This window comes from Rattus norvegicus, chromosome 3 (genome assembly GCF_036323735.1).
Source record: "Rattus norvegicus strain BN/NHsdMcwi chromosome 3, GRCr8, whole genome shotgun sequence".
Classification (NCBI taxonomy): Eukaryota; Metazoa; Chordata; class Mammalia; order Rodentia; family Muridae; genus Rattus; species Rattus norvegicus.
Window position 1 is genome coordinate 91376886 of NC_086021.1, and position 19367 is coordinate 91396252.

The 19367-nt window shown below is 36.1% G+C and overlaps 1 protein-coding gene across 2 annotated transcripts; it reads left to right on the forward strand.

The window, feature by feature from the left end:
• Positions 1–12339: 12339 nt before the first annotated feature.
• Positions 12340–15918, forward strand: Or5m13 (olfactory receptor family 5 subfamily M member 13). Of its 2 annotated transcripts, XM_063284311.1 has the most exons (2): positions 12340–12410; positions 14781–15918. In XM_063284311.1, exon 2 carries the CDS (start codon positions 14807–14809, stop codon positions 15743–15745), a length of 939 nt encoding a protein of 312 aa, XP_063140381.1. In that variant the 5' UTR covers positions 12340–12410; positions 14781–14806; the 3' UTR covers positions 15746–15918. The 2 variants fall into 2 exon arrangements, with proteins under 2 accessions (XP_063140381.1, NP_001001124.1); NM_001001124.1 differs by lacking the exon at positions 12340–12410 and having other exon boundaries at positions 14807–15745.
• The last annotated feature ends 3449 nt before the right edge of the window (positions 15919–19367 follow it).

Sequence of the window (19367 nt, forward strand, 5' to 3'; positions counted from 1 at the left end):
ATATGAGTGAGAAAATGAAAGATATAAAGTATAATAATTAAATTATTCTAGTTTCATGAAAGTACTTCAGTTACTCCAAAGAAGAAGAATTAAATCTTTGTATGATGTCAATATAGTAGCAGCACAGACCACGCTTCAGAGAATAAGTTTTGAGAATTTTAACAAAGAGGTGATTCAGTTTTAAGTTTAAAACCTGTATCAATGTTGAGAAGACTGACCCAATGAGCCTTGTGTTATTGTTTATTCCTTCAATATTAGCACTGAGGAAGATGTGGCAAGAAGATTATCAGTAGTTTTATACTAGCCTGGGCTACATAATGAATCCTAGGATATCATTCTTGGTTGAGAACTTATATTTAAAAACACCAACACACACACACACACACACACACACATACACACATACACAAACACACACACATACACACAGGTATGTGAATGCACACAAGCATGTACACAGGCACTCATGCACACAAGTGCATACATATATAACATACATACATACATAAAACTACATATATACACACATCATAGCAGGAACATGTCTTTGATCAAAGCATAATTCATTTGCCTGGGTTCAATATATCAACATGTTTCATGATCAGCCTCCACAAAAAGAGCTTCTTGCAATGAGGAAGAAATGAGCTTCACCATTTGTTTCTCTCTTTAGTTTTACTCACTTATCTTGGAATTTCTTTTCTCAGTAGAAACTTAAAAAATAAATTAAATGCATGTTTCAGTGGGAATATACATTTCTGTTCGAGATTTTATGCTTTTGTGCTTTGAAAAGTCAAAAAGTAAGTAAAAATAAAACCTTATTAGTTTTAACTAGAACTCAGAACAGAAATGGCTCTAAATCAAGGCTTTAGCAGAGATGTCTGCCCGCTTCTCTCCTTGTAGCACCTTCTGTCTTCCTTCTAAGTCCATACGCTGTCATGTCTGCCTCTCCTTGGGAAACTCTGGATCTATCTGCTTATGCTATTATTTCATCATAACAATTTTTGAGGTCTCTAGACATTCTTTTGTTTATAAAGATAAAAATAACAAGAAATCAAGCACTATGTCCTCTGAGTTTTTGATCAATGGGACAATCAGACTTACCGATGGAGAGACAATGATTTCTGAGAATCACCAAAAAAATGTGGGAGACTTTATATCTTAATAATTAACCTTGGGGAAATGAACCTATCTAAGCATTAATCAAGGAATCATCAGGGAAATCAATATGATTCCCTCTGCAGTTATTTACAATGGGGGATATCTACATTGCTATGAATTTTAATTTATGACTTAATAATTAAATGCTTGGAGTATCTTTTAAAAATACTTTGGTATTTAGGTTGTTTTAAGGGCAAAGTTGAAGATATTCCTCCCATTATTTCTTATTTTTTTTATGAGACGACTTTTCCATGACTCTATTAATAGAATACTCACAAAGAATTTTAATTTTGTTTTCTGAATTTCTACTCATTGAAGGTTGTATGCCATTTTGTAACTCTTCTTTATGTTTTAATACTCTATAAATACCCTGAAAACAGAATTAACATCAATCTTATCTTGGTAATCTCTGTAGATATATGCATAAAAATTTGGATATTCAGTTAGTGATTAGTTAATAAATATTACATAAATAAAGGTTACTACGTGTTTAATTATAATTAGTTCAACTAGAAATTAAGATATTTGGCACATTTACATGAGCCATTTATATAAAGATATATTTATAATTTTAGAGAAGTACTGATTAATAGAACATTTTCTCTATACATATATTAGAAATCTACTTAAAACTCTGGAATTTATTGGCTTGATATAAAGTATTAGGATTATTATGGACTGTTATTATTCTTTTGGAGCAATAGTATAACTTCCCTGGAAGTAAGATAATGTTCCTCCCCAAATTTTAATTCATATTAATGCTTGACATTAAAAAATGTAGATGATTATAAAAGGAAAAAATAAAGACTGTTCCTTTAGCACAAGCATACCAATAAGTAGGGAAGGAAAAGCAAATCAAGGATGACTTCCAGGTGGATGTTAACTTGATTTCTCCATCTTCTATGACTTAAGGATATGGTATATTCTTCAACAGAGTTGTATCATCAAATTTTAGAAGGTAATTAAGAGCAATAGCAGTAACCTGTAATTATTGGAGCTCTGTGGAACCTCACTGGTCAACAGCTACAAAACAAATATCCCATTCCTGGCCCTGTACATTTCTGTAGCCTCTTGTGTTCAGTAGGGGTATTGTTGTACAAGGTAACTCCACTTTAACTCTTGTTATGTGTATGCATCTGTGTAAAAGTTGCTTCCATTGGCCACATGTAATTGTCATCTCTGAGGCTTACTGATGAATAAGCTCACTCTTTCTAGTTCTTTGTAAACTCTGGCTGAGTTGTTCAAGCAAGCTGTTTTGACTCATGCTCTTCTTAAATCTGGTTTCCATCATCTTCTGATTGAATTGTTCTGCTACAGCTAACAAGGGCAATTTGTTCTAATCTTCTGGTTCCTTCTTATTCTCTCATTTCAGTTGTCTCTCCTGAGCTGCTCTCAAAGACATGGACTTAGGAAAAAGCATAGATCCACTGTACTGTACCACTGCACTCACTTCTGACTCACTGACTACAGGCAAGACTCTTCAATAGCTTCTCTTCCCTGTGCTGTTCTCAAGAGCTGAGCTTATCCTATCGTTGTCTTCCCCTCACGTAGATGTTACTTTCAAACATGGCTGCTACCTTCTGTAAACTAATTTTTCCTTAAAGGTATGTAGTATGGGCATATCTTTATTGTACCTAGATCATACTATAATCCAAATAGTATCTGCATTCCCCTCGAATCACATAGACCTTGAAGGTTTTTGTATGTGATCCCTTTTCTGAGCAGGTGAGGGACCAAATTTTTGGGTTCAAACTTGATCTTAGAGAACTTGATCTAAGTTTGCACTCAAATTAACAGGCCAGTATCTAGCACCAGTTTCCAAGTAAGCTCCGAACAAAAACTGAACCAAGCTCCAATTTCTAGATTAACCCCAACAAGATCTTTGTCTCCAGGTTAGTCTCGCCCATCAAATCCAGGATTTCCAGATTAATCCCCAACAAGCCCAGCCCCCTGCCTAATAACTGCCTAATGCAGAGGGAAACAGAAGTTAAGTCTGTAGTTTGACTCCCAGCACCAGCCAATTATGCTGAAGGCTATAGTAGCTCTCCAATTACATATTTACCAAACTAGAAACACTTCCCCACCAAAAGCATCCTGCACATCAGTGGTAAACAGAATCCTACATGTGGTGGTGAGCAGAGTCCAAGATTTATCTTGAATAAAGGCCCCTGACATGATTGCATGACTCCTGACTGGTCTTTGAGGGTTCAATAACACTTCCTTAGCAACTAAGCAGCCATGTTTCTGGATTACAATTCCTCTACACACACACACACACACACACGCACACACGCGCGCGCGCGCAAACACGCACACACACACATTTTCATCATTTCCCCATCCCTCTCCTCCCTCTAACACCTCCCACCCCATATATTCTTATTCCCTTTTTTCAAATTCATGCCTGCTTTTAAAATAATTTTTGTTTAACTGTACACACACACATATATATATATGATATTCATATATATTCATAAATACAACCTGCTGTTTGTATAATGTTAACTGATTATGTGTTTTCATGGCTGACCATTTTGTTGGATAAGCAAGCAATGCAGTCTTCTCTGGAGAAGACTATATATGCTGACTTCTACATTCCTTAGCTACTTGTAGTTCTTTGTATTGGGTTGAGGACTTAAAGCAGACAGTGATGGTTTCAGAAAATCATGACTAATCAACATGAAGAGTTGTAGAGCCAAGTCCAAAAATGATACATTTACCAAATAATCTTCTGCATATATGGCTCAGGGTATATTGTGGAAGAAATTTGTAAGACCCAGAGGATCAGGGAAATTGTTGTGAGATCATATCTCCTAGTAAAGTCAGAAGATACTCCATAAAAGTCACACAAAATAACTGCTGAAGCATGAGTAAATACAACAGATATGTCAAAGTAAATATATATAACAACTTTTTGAGTAACACACCAAAGTGATTTTCAGATTCAGATTATTTAAAAGTTCCTAATTGTGCTTTTGTCATTGCTGGTACTCATATTGATGTCCAAATTTCACATATGAGGAAGAGGAGCTATGATATTATACTTGTTATATCACAGAGTTAACTTAACATAGAAGACTCTTTGATGATCACCATGAAGACTTTGTTAGATCTGGGTAGCTAGGAATGTTCACAAGTATATCTAACCAACAGAGACACTTGACCTTGTGAAGTACTTATTAAGATGGGTGGCAGTAGAGAAACAAAATAAGGCACATTAGAAAACAGAATGAAAAAAAATTTTAAAAAATGGGTATTTATTTCCCAAGGAACTGTTTGTTTTTCCATATGTGAAATGTTTTAAGTGATAACTGACTCAATAGCACCTGGTCTGCCAGAAGAGTCGGAGACTGTTCTTGCAAAACATTTTACAAAATGCTCAAATAATTTTCAGATGAAAATACATGGAAAACAGTAACCTGGTGTACAAATAAGGAAAATAATTGTGTTGTTGTCTATGTACCCAAATCCCATCGGGGAGAAAGCAGTACTCTCAGAAGTGTGGACAATTCTGAGAGCTCAGGGGACACCACAACTTCTGCTTATATTTCTAGCCCAAGAGGAACCCGCCTAGAGCCCTCTGGACACAGGAACCTAGGAGAAGTCAGGGAGAGGATCTTTTCGGTCTCTGCCTGCACACAGAGCTGAAAGCCAGTATGCAGGAGCTCTGACACACCTGAAAGCAGAGGTAAGACCACCACTTCTGATCTGAGGCACCGACCTGGAGACCTCAGGACACAAGAACCCAGGAGAAGTCTGGGAAAGGATCCTATTAGTTTCTGTGTGCACACAAAGCTGACCTGGTGACACAGCTCTTGGTACCCTGATCCCTGGGAAGAAGTCTGTCTCCCAGAATGCTGACACACAGACTTACAGGAAGGTCATGACACTGTCAGAGACAGCAAGACCAGCTAAAACCAGAGATAACCAGATGGTGAGAGGCAAGCACAGAAACTTAAACAACAGAAATCAAGACTACTTGGTAGCATTAGAGCCCACTTCTCCCACCAAAGCAAAAACTGGATATACAAACACATCGGAAAAGGAAGATTTGGATTTAAATTCATGTCTCATGATGAGGATAGAAGACTTTAAGAAGGATATAAATAACTTCCTTAAAGAAATATAGAATAATGCAGGTAAACAAGTAGAATTCCTTCAAGAGTTAACACAAAAATCCCTTAAAGAACTACAGAAAACCAAAAACAAACAAGTAAAGAATTGAACAAAACCATCCAGGATAAAAAATAGAAATAGAAACAACAAAGGAATCACAAAGGGAAACAACCCTAGAGATAGAAAACCTAGGAGAGAGATAAAGAGTCATTGATGCAAGCATCAGCAACAGAATACAAGAGACAGAAGAGAGACTCTTGCAAACCAAATCTATGAACACATCAAAATGATCATCCCTCATGATCAAGTAGGCTTCATACCAGGGATGCAGGGATGGTTCAATATACAGAAGTCCAGCAATATAATCCACTACATAAACAAACTCAAAGAAAACACAAACACTGTAACATTTCATTCGATGCTGAGAAAGCATTTGATAAAATTCAACACCCCTTCATGTTAAAAGTCTTGGAAAGATCAGGAACTCAAGGCCCATACTTAAACATTGCAAAAGCAATTTATAGCAAATGAGTAGCCAACATCAAACTGAAAGGTGAGAAACTTGAAGCAATCCCACCAAAATCGGAAACTAGAAAATGCTGTTCAATCTCTCCCTCCCCATAAATATAGTACTCAGAGTCCTAGCCAGACCAATCAGACAACAAATGCAGGTCAAAGGTATACAAATTGGAAAGAAAGAAGTAAAAATATCACTATCTGCAGATGATAGGATAGTATATTTAAGTGACACCAAAAGTTCCACAAGAGAACTTCAAAGCCTGGTAAACAACTTTATCAATGTGACTGGCTATAAAATTAGCTCAAACAACTCAGTAGCTTTCCTCTACTAAAAGGATAAACAGGCTGAGAAGAAATTAGGGAAATTACACCCTTCACAGTAGTTACAAATTACATAAAGAACTTCAGTGTGACTCTAAACAAGCAAGTGAAAGATTTGTATGACAAGAACTTCAAGTCTCAGAAGAAAGAAATTGAAGATCTCAGAAGATGGAAATATCTCCCATGCTCAAGGATTGGCAGGATTAATATAATAAAATGGCCATCTTGCCAAAAGTAATCCACAGATTCGATGCAATTCCTGTAAAATTCCAAATCAGTTATTCATAGAATTAGAAAAAGTAATTTGCAAATTTATTTGGAATAACAAAAAATCCAATAAGGAAACTCCTGAGGGAATCACCATCCCTGACCTCAGGCTGTATTACAGAGCAATAGTCATAAAAACTGTTAGGTATTGCTACAGAGACAGGCAGGTGGATCAATGGAACAGAATGGAAGACCCAGGAATGAGTCCACACACCTACGGTCACATGATCTTTGACAAAGGAACTAAAACCATACAGTGGAAAAAAAGATAGCCTTTTCTTCTGTTTTTTTTTTTTTTAAATTGGATATTGTTTTATTTACATTTCAAATGTTATCCCCTTTCTCAATTTCCAATCCATGAAACCCCTCCCCCTTCTTGAATAAGCAAGTTCCCCCACCCAACCACCACCCCTTCCCACCTTTCTGCCCTGGCATTCTCCTGCACTGTGGGGTCCTGCCTTGTTAGGACCAAGGGCTTCTCACCCATTGATTCCTAACTATGCCATACTCTGCTACATATGCAGCTGAAGCCATCAGTCTGTCCAAGTGTACTCTTTGTGAGGTAGTTTAGGCCCTGGGAGCTCTGGTTAGTTGGTATTGTTGATCTTATAGGGTTGTAAGCCATGTCAGCTCTTCCAATACTTTCTCTAATTCCTCTAATGGGTACCCCACTCTTAGTTCAACGGTTGGCTGCTAGCATTTGCCTCTGTATTTGTCATATTCTGGCAGAGCCATAAATGGTTCTGGTTCAACTGGAGGTCAGCATGTAGAAGAATGCAAATCGATCTATTCTTATTGCCCTGTACAAACTCAAGTCCAAGTTGATCAAGGACCTCTAAGTAAAACGAGAAACACTCCAATTAATAGAATAGAAAGTGGGGAATAACTTCAAATGTATGGGCACTGGGGAAATTTTCCCAAACAGAACATCAATGGCTTATGCTTTAAGATCAAGAATTGACAAATGGGACCTCATGACATTGCAAAGCATCTGTAAAGCCAAGGAAACTGTCATTGGGACAAAATGGCAACCAACAGATTGGGAACATCTGACATAGGATATTAATCCATATATACAAAAAACTCAAGAAGTTAGACTTCAGAGAATCAAATAACCTTATCAAAAATTGGGGTCAGAGGTAAACAAAGAATCCTCAGTGAGGAATATGGAATAGCTGAGAAGTACCTAAAGAAATGTTCAATATCTCTAGTCATCAGGGAAATGCAAATAAAAACAACCATGAGATTCCACCTCAAACCGGTCAGAATGGCTAAGATAAACTCTGGTGACAGCAGATGCTGGCAAGGATGTGGAGAAAGAGGAACACTCCTTCGTTGTTGGTGGGATTGCAAGCTGGTACAACCATTCTGGAAACCAGTCTGTGGTTTCCTCAGAAAATTTGACAAAATACTACCTGAGGACCCAGCTATACTACTCTTGGGTATATACCCAAGAGAGGCTCCAACACATAACAAGGACACATGCCTCCACTATGCATCTAATATCCTTATTTATAATAGCCAGAAGTTAGAAAGAACCCGGACACTCTTTCAACAGAGGAATGGAAAATTAGTATATCTACACAATGGAGTACTACTCAGCTATCAAAAATAATGACTTCATGAAATTCATAAGAAATGGATGGAATTAGAAAATATGATCCTGAATGAGGTAACCCAACAACAACAACAACAACAACAACAACAACAACAACAACAAAACACCACACATGGTATGCATTCACTGAGATGTTATTGATATTAGCCGGAAACCTCCGAATACCCAAGATACAACCCATAGACCACATGAAGCTCAAGATGAAAGACAATGCAAATGTTTCAGTCCTTCTTAGAAGGGGGGACAAAAATTTGCATAGGAAGAGATATGGTGACAATGTTTGGAACAGAGGGGGAAGGAATGGCCATTCAGAGCCTAATCTACCCTGGGATCCAGGCGATATACATACAGCTGCCAAACCCAGACAATATTGCTAATGCAAAGAAACCCATGCTGTCAGAAGCATGACATAGCTGTCTTCTGAGAGGCTCTGTCGGACTATGACAAATACAGAGGCGAATGCTCACAGCTAACACTGAACTGAGAATGGGATCCCCAATGGAGGAGTTAGAGAAAGTATTGAAGGAACTAAAAAAGTTAGCAACCACATAAGAACAAGAGTACCAACCAACCAGCGTTCCCAAGAACTAAACCACCATCCAAAGTGTACACATGGACAGACTTGGGATTCCAGCTGGATATGTAGCAGAGGATGGTCTTGTTAGGCACCAATGTGAGGACAAGCTCTGGGTCCTGCCATGGCTGGAGCCTTCATTGTAGGAGAATGACAGGGCAGGGAGGCAGGAAGACATGGTTGGTTGAGTGGGGCAACACCCTCATAGACAAAGTGGGAGGAGGATGTCATAGGTGTTTATGGAAGGGAAACTGGGAAAGAGGATAACATTTGAAATGTAAATAAAAAATATCCAATACAAAACGAAAAGTTTATCTGAAGTTACTTCAGGGAGGACTGTGTTTTAGCCTGGGATGAATTAATTTTTAAACCTAATCATTGTGTTAGATAGACCATAGAACTAAGAAAGCACCAAAAAGGAAAAAAGTCAATGAAATCATTCCCAATGCTATTCTGCTGTTCTCATGGAGAGGAGTCTAGCACAATAATCATCAAAGAGGCTTCCCACAGCAACTGTTGAGAGCAAATGCACAGATCCACAGTCAAGCATTAAGCTACGTTTAGGGAACCATGCAGAAGAAGGAGAGGAAGGATGATAGGATTCAGAGGGTTCAAGGACACAATGAGAACAGGGCCCACAGAAGCAACTAAACAATGCTCATACAGGCTCACAGAGACTAAAGCAACTATCACAGAAGCCTGTATGTGTTTGTGCTACATCTTCTAAATATAGGTTATGGTTGTGAACCTTGATATTCTTATGGAATTCCTGTGAATGCTGTCAGCAAATATAAATCTGCCTTCTATGTTTAACTTTCAATTTAGTCTGGATCCAGAAGAAAAGTAACTCAAAGGCCTTTGTAGGGACTGGAGAGATGGGTCAATGATTAAGTCACATACTTTCTTTAGGACATTGGCTTGGTTTTCATCACCCACATAGTGACTCATAACCCTTTGTAAATCTGGTTTCAAAGGATTCATCCCCCTCTTCTGGCCTATGGGGGTGCCAGGAAGACCTGTGGTATACATAAATATATACATATAAGCAATATATACATACACATTAAATATCAATCTCTTTTTAACCTCAACCACAATCACCAAGGAAATATCCTGAACTTTTAACAAAAACAAAATTATTATGACTGCTAATGTCTCCATTACAACATTTACTGAGGAACTATTGAATATCACTCTGGCCTGGCCTGGGTAAAGCACACAGGATAAAGGAAAATTCTTCTGCACTCGTTTAGCTTGAAGGAATACAACAAAAATATTAATGATGGGATAGGATTGAAGATACAATTGAAAGAAATTGAATCCACAGAGGCAGAGGGCAAGTCCAATCGGTACTATTCCTAAAGCTCTTTGGAAGTTGGAACAAGCAATAAACAACAAAATAAAACAAATGAAAAGAGCATCAACAAGAAAAATCCCATGCCACTTTCTTCTCTGATAAATACCTAGTACTGAGATTTTAGAAACTCCTGACTGTGTTAGCATTCTTATGCTGGCCCAAGAATGGAATGGAGCTACTCGTCTCTCCTCCCCTTTATTGACATCTTACTGCTGTCTTTCTTTAAGAAAAGTCAGAGTAAAGCTGAACACCAAACGTTCTCCACTGGGCAGGTCCCAGCAGCTGAGAGGGGAAAGATAGGAAGGTGAGCCAAAAAGGCAAAAAGGCACAGCGTCAAAAAGTCGTAGTATAAATTGTCAACTTATTTATGTTAAATTCTCTCTTTTCACCAAAAAGTAAATACCAGTTTTAGAATAAATAGATAGCCCAAAACTTAGGAAAACTTAGCTGATAGTTTTTCAGACTCTAATGTGTGTGACGATATTTTACAGATTGCAAACAAGGGAAGTGGGGATTTCCCAAGACAGAAGTATAAAATATTCATTATAAACAAATGTAAATTATAAGTCCCTTGCTTCACCATTCCTTGGAGATTTGATTCCTGTATGACTTGAGCAGTCAAACTCATGTCATCAATAATTTTACCATACTCAGAGCTTTTATAATACTAATCACTCCTGCCAAGAAATAACAGATCCATAGGGATTTGCTCCCTCTGAAACAATTTTCTTATAAAAATCTTTACTGTCTGCATGTGAATACTATCATTGTGAACTTACTCTGCTTCTCCAGGTAGGATATCTATGGTTTGAAAGAGAAACAAACATCTGAATTGATAAAATAATTTGATTTGTAACCTAGATTTCTGTTTTAACAATGAATCATATTGAACCACTACTATTCCTCTCTGGCCAAGGTACTCACAGATAAATGGCCTAGAGGTGTGTACTTGCATAATAGTAAAGAAGATAGACTTAAGAGGGCATTACTAGCTATCAATATTATTGTCTGCTTCCAATAGAAAAACACTAATCTAGATCTTGATCTATCTATAGCCACATAAAAGCCACAGCCTTTGTCCTTAAGGAATCATTGCTTTGATTCTGAATCCCGCTAATGGCCTTTTATCTCCATCTTGATTCCAGTTACTTCAAGAAACATTTTAAATATTTGACATATGTTAGGTTTTCCTGAACTAACTTCTTCACATAAAATTGATTTATTAGAGAAATCAAGACACAATGATATTACTGAGTCACTGAAGACATGCAACTAGGAACAAAAGGATCTAAGACTTATATTCAGGGAGGGAAGTGCACACACCTGGGCATGCTTGCATTCTGCTGAGTCTCAGCATTGATGTTTATTGTTATTTGCTTTATCAGAAGTGGCCATCGGTAGTCTTTGTGATTACTTTTGACTTCACAGTATTACACTATAATAAAAGAATACTGTCATTATTTCTCCAACCATTTGACTAAAAAATTGTACATTGTTACACTTCTAAACTTTACTGATTATTTAAAATTAATCACGGGTACATTTAATGAGGGTACATTCTCTAATTATTTTGGAGGGTTGAATCACATACGAAGCACAAGTGTGAGATATTTTCAAGGTACAGTAAATTTCAAGAGTACCAGACCTGGAATGCTCAAATGTATGTATGTCATTCACAAATATTCATATATGTTGTATGAAGCCATGTGACTTTTTTATCTCAAAATTAAGGCTCCCTTCCTAAAGGACTGAATATATACTTCAAAACTCTCCTAGCTTTCATTACTTCATTTTCCTTATAGGAAAAGAGAAAAGGAGGGATGATATTGATTATTTTGAATCTTAGTATTTCAATAAATGAATTCATTAAAATACCATTCTAGTATCCCCCAAATTTATCTGTGTACCAAACATAATTATTAAATAAGAAAAGAATAAAATAATTAGAATTTTAAGTTAAGAAATTTGTTTTTATCTTATTATCCTAATCAATAGTTTTAAAGTCCCCAAGTACAAAATGGAATGCTGTAATATATAAATTTTACATGTCAGTTCAAAAAACACCTTACAAAGTGACTTGCTTCTGTTGGTATTGTCCTTGTAACAATACCAGAGGACCAGATCCTACAACATCATAAGTTTGTGTATATCCCTTACTGATGATATCAATTTTTTTGTGTTTTTCACATTCATAGTCACTCTCCCTAAAATGGAAAGATATATAATTCAGAACTGCATACATGCTACCTCATTATGTAGTTAATATGGCTATTATTTCTGACAATTTATAGTAAGGAACTTATATTGAGTCTTCTATATTTTTAAAACATTTAAGAGTTATAATCAGTGGTGCCATGGCAAATCAGTATTCTCTTCTCTACACTGTCATATTGTCCCCTGCTGTTTCACCAGAGACTTCAGATACATTGTGTTTTCTTGCCTTCAACATCAGCCCATCATGAACACTGAATACTACCAAGGTATGTCTATAAGTATATTAACATGTGTGTTCATTACTCATGGAGTGTAGTCACACATATGTTATGTATACATGAAAAGGGTAAGACACATTTTATTGTCTCACACAAATTATTTTCTATATGAGCAAAATGTACTGAGCAAATGAGAATTTGAACAGTGTATTAAAAATTAAGAAATATTTGCTGATAAAGTATTACTTTGGGTGGAAGGGAGTGTGGAAAATCATAGCTGGAAAAGCATTATGGGAGTTAAGAGAGGCATGTGAAGAGATCTTGATTTCATAATTCTATATGCTGTTTATATAGGTTCAATTTCCTACATATAACATTTACATCTGTATGTTCAGGGGAATCATGAACACAGGATCAATACTTGAAGGAAAAAACTTAGAACATAATTTTTACAAATTTCTCTAGAGCACTTTATTTCATTTAACACATACTAAAAATACTTCTCTGAAAATTATGATCTACAGTTTGAACTGCTTTGTTGACTATCAAAATATTGAAATGAACCCAGTGGAATTAGATTACTCATCTGTCCATCAAGTGGGATAGGTACATGGAGTGGGGGTTTTAAATGACTCAAAAAGACCTTTAAGTAAATCCTAAAAAATGAGCCAATATCCAATTGAGTGTAATTGGAATAAACCCAACTTTATTTACTACCTGATGACAGGAGCAGAACCTGAAGCAGCAGACCTACTCACTCTGATGTATTTTTCTGCTCCTCATAATGATGCTCAGATCAAGTGTACTCTAGACTGTGTGTACCTCTCTCATTAAGAGTTGTATGAGGTTACTCAATCACAGTAAAACACACTTGGTATGCACTCATTGATAAGTGGATATTAGCCAAAAAGCTCGAATTACCCAAGATGCAATTCACAGAGTACAGGAAGCTCAAGGATGACCAAAATGAGGATGCTCCCACTCTTTCTTAAAGGGAGGAAAATATTCACAGGAGGGGATACGGAAGCAAAGTTTAGAGCAGCAAGTGAAGGAACGGCAATTCAGAGCCTGCCCCACATGTGGCCCATATATATACAGCCACCAAAACTAGATAAGATTGATGGAGGTAAAAAATGCATGCTGAAAGGGACTGGATATAGATCTCTCCTGAGAAAAATATCCACAGCATGTCCACTAAAGAGGTCAATACTAGCAGCAAACCACCAAACTGAGAATAGGAGCCCCTTTGGGGGAATTAGAGGAAGTACTGAAAGAGGTGAAGGAGATTGCAATCCCATAAAAACAACAATGCCAACCAACCAGAGCTTCCAGGGACTAAACCACTAACGAAAGATGATACATGGACTGACCCAGGGCTCCAACTGCATATGTAGCAATGAATAGCCTTGTTGGAGCACCAGTGGAAGGGGAAGCCCTTGGTTCTGCCAAGGTTGGATCCCCAGTGCAGGGGAATATGGGGAGGGGCAATAAGGGGAATGTATAGGGGGAATACCTGCATGGCGGAGGGGGAGAGGAGGGACTGGGGACTTATGGACAGGAAACCAGGAAGGGGAATAACATTTGAAATGTAAGTGAAGAAATATATCTAATAAAAATTTAAAAAAATAAAAGAAAAAAAGAGAGAAGAAAACCAAAGAAGTACAAACAACAAACAACAACAACAACAACAAAGAGCTATAGTCCTACTTCCGTATGGATACAGTAGAATATAAGGTGACCAAAGTAGAATTCAAAATCAGAAACATTTCAGGTGTCAGCAGAAGTGTGGCAAATCACTCGCCTCTTAAAATAAATCAATGTAAGCAGTTCAAATCATAGAACAAAATTTGTAAAAGTTACATTTACTACAATCCCTATCTATCTATCTATCTATCTATCTATCTATCTATCTATCTATCTATCTATCTATCCATCCCTCTATCTATCTATCTATCTATCTATCTATCTATCTATCTATCTATCTATCTATCTATCTATCTATCTATCCATCCCTCTATCTATCTATCTATCTATCTATCTATCTATCTATCTATCTATCTATCTATTTATCTATCTATCTATTTTCTAATCTATGATATATTATCTTTCATTTATCTATCATCTCTTATCTCCTATCCATCTATCTTTCTTTCTAATCTATGTAGCTATCTAGCTGCTGTCTGTTTAGTAATCAGTCTAGCATCTGACTATTATTTATCTACTGATAAATCATCTATCTTTCTGTTACCTATTACCATTTCTCTATTAATTTAGATATTTATAACACCAGTTAAAAGATTATTATGCTATTTCTTTATGTTATTTAACAGTTTGAGAAAGAACAAAATATATACCAGATAACATGATGGGGACAATGAACAAATGGAAAAAAATAGGGCAATTTTGTTTAATTTACAGGCCTTGGCTGATGTCAGAAAGACAAAATGTTAAAGAAAAACTACACAGCAGTGACCGAGTTTATTTTGTTGGGACTGACAGATCGAGCAGAGCTTCAGCCTGTGCTCTTTTTGGTATTCCTGCTCATTTACCTCATCACGGTGACTGGTAATGTGAGCATGATCTTCTTAATCAGAAGTGACAGCAAGCTTCACACACCCATGTACTTCTTCCTCAGCCATCTCTCCTTTGTAGATCTCTGTTATGCCACCAATGTTACTCCTCAGATGTTGGTTAATTTTTTATCAAAGAGAAAAACTATTTCCTTCATAGGCTGCTTCATACAGTTCCACTTTTTTATTTCCCTGGTGATCACAGATTACTATATGCTTACAGTGATGGCTTACGATCGCTACATGGCCATCTGCAAACCTTTGTTATATACGAGCAAAATGTCCAGAAGCGTCTGCCGCTCTCTTGTAGCTGCACCATACATTTATGGATTTGCAAATGGCCTGGCACAGACCATCCTGATGCTTCGTTTAACGTTTTGTGGACCCAATGAGATCAATCATTTCTACTGTGCAGACCCACCACTCATGGTCCTTGCTTGCTCAGATACTTATGTTAAAGAAACTGCCATGTTTGTGGTGGCAGGATCCAACCTCAGCTGTTCTCTCATCATCATCCTCATCTCCTACATTTTCATCTTTACAGCTATCCTGAGAATCCGTTCAGCAGAGGGGAGGCGCAAGGCCTTCTCTACTTGTGGGTCCCATCTGGCAGCTGTCACTGTTTTTTATGGGACTTTGTTTTGTATGTACCTCAGGCCTCCTTCTGAGAAGTCTGTAGAACAGGGGAAAATTGTGGCTGTCTTTTATATCTTTGTAAGCCCAATGTTGAACCCCTTGATCTATAGCCTCAGAAACAAAGATGTGAAAAGGGCTATAAGGAAAGTTGTTAAGAAGGAAGTGTTCTTGAAGTAAGTTGAGAGGTTTGCAGCACCTTTGCTCTCTAAACCATTTTAAATTATCAAATTACTTTCTGTTATTTTTATTTTAAATTCTGTCTCTTACAAATGTCATATTGTACAGCAGTGAATGCTAACTTGTAAGATAGATATTACATTTCATTTTGATGAATTAAAAAAAATAAATTCTAAAACTGGACAGACATATTGTCATTACTCTATAAAGTCAATATGGTACACTGGAACTATTTTAGCAAAGGTAGAATTGCCCAAATGCTGTGGTAGTTTCCTTATTTGTCTGAAATTTTCTGACCATAGTATGTCAGGTCTTTCTTTTTAAGATTTTTTTTATATTTGTTAACTTATAAAATTTCAAGGATACATCTCACATTATTACACCCAGATAGATCTCTCAAATGATTTTATTGATCTTATTGAATATATATATATATATATATATATATATATATATATATATATATATCATCTTTATGGAAATGCCAAATATCCATTAGGAGGGCTTAGTATTTATTTGTTATTGAGCATGCATTCCCATCAGTGAGCCTCTGCTTCTTTACTTTTCTATGACCATTACTTAGAATTTGGAAATAAATAGTAATTTGATATTTTAGATATATTAATATACAGGTATTAAGTGGAAAACTTATTACATTTTAACTGTCTCATTTGTTCATGGATTGTAGACTTGTCTTTTGACATGTCCCCATCCCTTCTCTATTTTAATATTATTACGTTTACAGATGGTCACTGTGTATTTTGACTGTGAGAGAAGTTTTGCTCAGGTCCTCAGTAAGAGCATCAGAGCACTTAACTGCTGTGTCATATTTACAACACAACATATTTTTTACTTTACATATACAAATGACTCATATTTCACCCTACTACATTGTTTGTATTTAGGAAATTATATTCCACACACAATTAAGGTAATATTCACCAATAATGGTCAATTATAGTAAGACTGGATTTCTTTAATTTGAAACAATTTATAGCTCACAGCCAACAATATAAAACCTATCATTATTAATCCCAGTCATTTCATCAGATATCCATATATTATTACATTGTTTTTAAAACAGATGTTCTCTCTGATGTTTTCTCTCCCTATTTTCTACAGTAAATGCTTATCAATCTCTGGTCCCTCTGTAGAATTACCTTAGTAACTACTTCTTTATATATCCCTAGACTAATATAGTATAGTTTTGGTAGATTTCAAACTTCACAGAAAGAAATTTATTACTCTCTTTTGCAATAGAGAATTCCATTATCTTCGTTAGACTTATACACACTAATTCAATTGGGTGCTCTGTTTTGCTCACAGTCTCTGTGTCTCTTTCCATATACTATCTATTCACAGCTATGCATCTATTCTCTTCTGAAGGAACACTTGTATATTACACTTTTCTGTTGCTATGAAATCCTGCACTTTATGTGATTCTAAATATGTATCTGAAAAAGTGCTGCTGGTTTGGGTTCATAGTGTATAAACATCTCCACTTTTTTTGCATGTTGTCAATACTTTGCCAACTAGTACTCCTGCCAATACCACTTGTTTCCTTCACTTTGCACTCCTCCCTATGCAAGAGATTGTGAGCCTTGATATTGTATATTCAACCTTTGCTCTGCTGTATCTAGGTGACACCAATACAGAAAAGAAAGTCATTCCTAAGCAACATGGTCAAACTTATTTTGCCTGCCATGTTTTTAGTAATTATAACAGTTGATTGTCATATGACTTTCAAATGTGTCATAATACAGATAGTGATTCATATGTGCCTATAATTTCTGACAATGGCAAGCCAGAAACACCCCAAACATTTATCAAAATAGAAAGTAGTGATTGTGACCCTTTTTACATCACTGTAATGTCTATTAAATACATAATCATGTGTCACTGTGGTTTAAATTGGAGTCATAGAGTTAAAATAATTTTCTTCTCTATTCTCTGATCTTAAGAGGATCCAATAATAAATGATAACAAAGGAAATCTTAAAAACTCAGTTTAATAAAGATGAAGCAACAGGACACATGTCAGAAAATACTTCCCATTTTGAGGACCCAGGAAGCAAAGAGAGTAGCTATTGGTTCCAGAACCATTAAAAGCTGGTACCAGAAAGAACGTCTCATGGTACTGTCTTCTTCACAAACACCCAGGAAAATGTTCATTGTATGGACAAGGAGACCTTAGCGTGTTCATGTTGAGACAAGAAGGGGATAAGGACACAGTGTGCTATTTTTCTTATTCTACCTCTAACGTTTCCCCGGATCTTCTCATTAAATTTGAAGTCAGCTTTAATTAAACACCAAATTGATCAGCTTATGATGTCCATTACTCTAAATTGTAAAAACATATGAATGTACAAATATAACCTGTAAATTGCTTTAGTGTTGTTTGTATGTATATGATTTCAGGGTTGACCACTCAGCATTGGATAAACTCACAGGGACCTCATCACTGCTGATAATGACCCTTATCAGCAGTCATTACTATTTACATACAAATAATGTTAAAAATAAAGGTACTTAGCACAAGATAAAATACTTAATGAGTCCTTTGGTTCACCATGCATGGATGGTTTGAATCCCTGATGACTATGGAAAGCAGACACAACTTTTGCTCTCAATGGATTTAAGGTCTTAGAACAGGAAGATAGGGGTTATTCATAATCCCTTACGACTTACTACAAGTGATAATTGAACCCTGGAGAATTGGCTCTATGAGGCTTCCTCTTATAAACTATTCAGCTTCTTCAGATTGGTGCTCCATTGTAAGGTTACTCTCCTTTAACAGGTAGGAGTAGAGAGCATTCTTTATAGATTTTAGAATGTAGAGATATGCACTTTAATAATTAAAGACTGAACTGGATTCTATTTCAATGACTTTATAATATCACTTCTGAATATATTCTGTATTTCCCAGAGTAAGCATTCATTTATTAATATGACTTATTTTGTATTTAAATACCATATTCATTAAAACCAAGGTTCTTATTTGTAGAACATCAAGATGTAATACAAAAGAACCCTTATGTGGTATTTTATTTAGTGCTTAAATAGCTTCCTCTGTCAGTGGAATTGTGGTTATCATATAGGAGTCAGGTTATAAACCTGTACATGTGACATACTTTATCAAAGAAAATGCAAGTGTTCCAAGAAATGGTGTCTATGAGCAGTTCATTTCTGTACTAATGTCTGCAGTATTGTCTCAGGTAGATTTGAAAAATAATCATTTCAGAATTGTCTAAAAGAATAGCACATTTATGCTTTTATAAACCTGTATAGAATTCATGTTTTGGCATTAAAACCTTCTATAAGTGTTAGACTGAGATGAAGATACAGAAAATCTTCATGACCTGAGGATTTGATTCTCACTGTTCTATCATTATTACATGCCATACTAGCAGAAAGTTTTCAGTGCCTCTCATGAGCATGTGAAATTACCAATGTATGGACATGTATATTTATGTACCCAGGCATGTGTATTTAATTCACTCATGTATGCAATATATGTAAATGCTTAATATTGACTAGTGTTACCTCCCTCAAAATGATCATTTTTCTGTCTGATCAGAAAAGAATGCAGAAAATAAGTTTGCTTTATAAAAAATTAAGAAAGA

Coding starts and splice junctions, on each gene's coding strand:
- Or5m13 (XM_063284311.1), top strand. CDS start 14,807: ATGTTAAAGAAAAACTACACAGCAGTGACCGAGTTTATTTTGTTGGGA.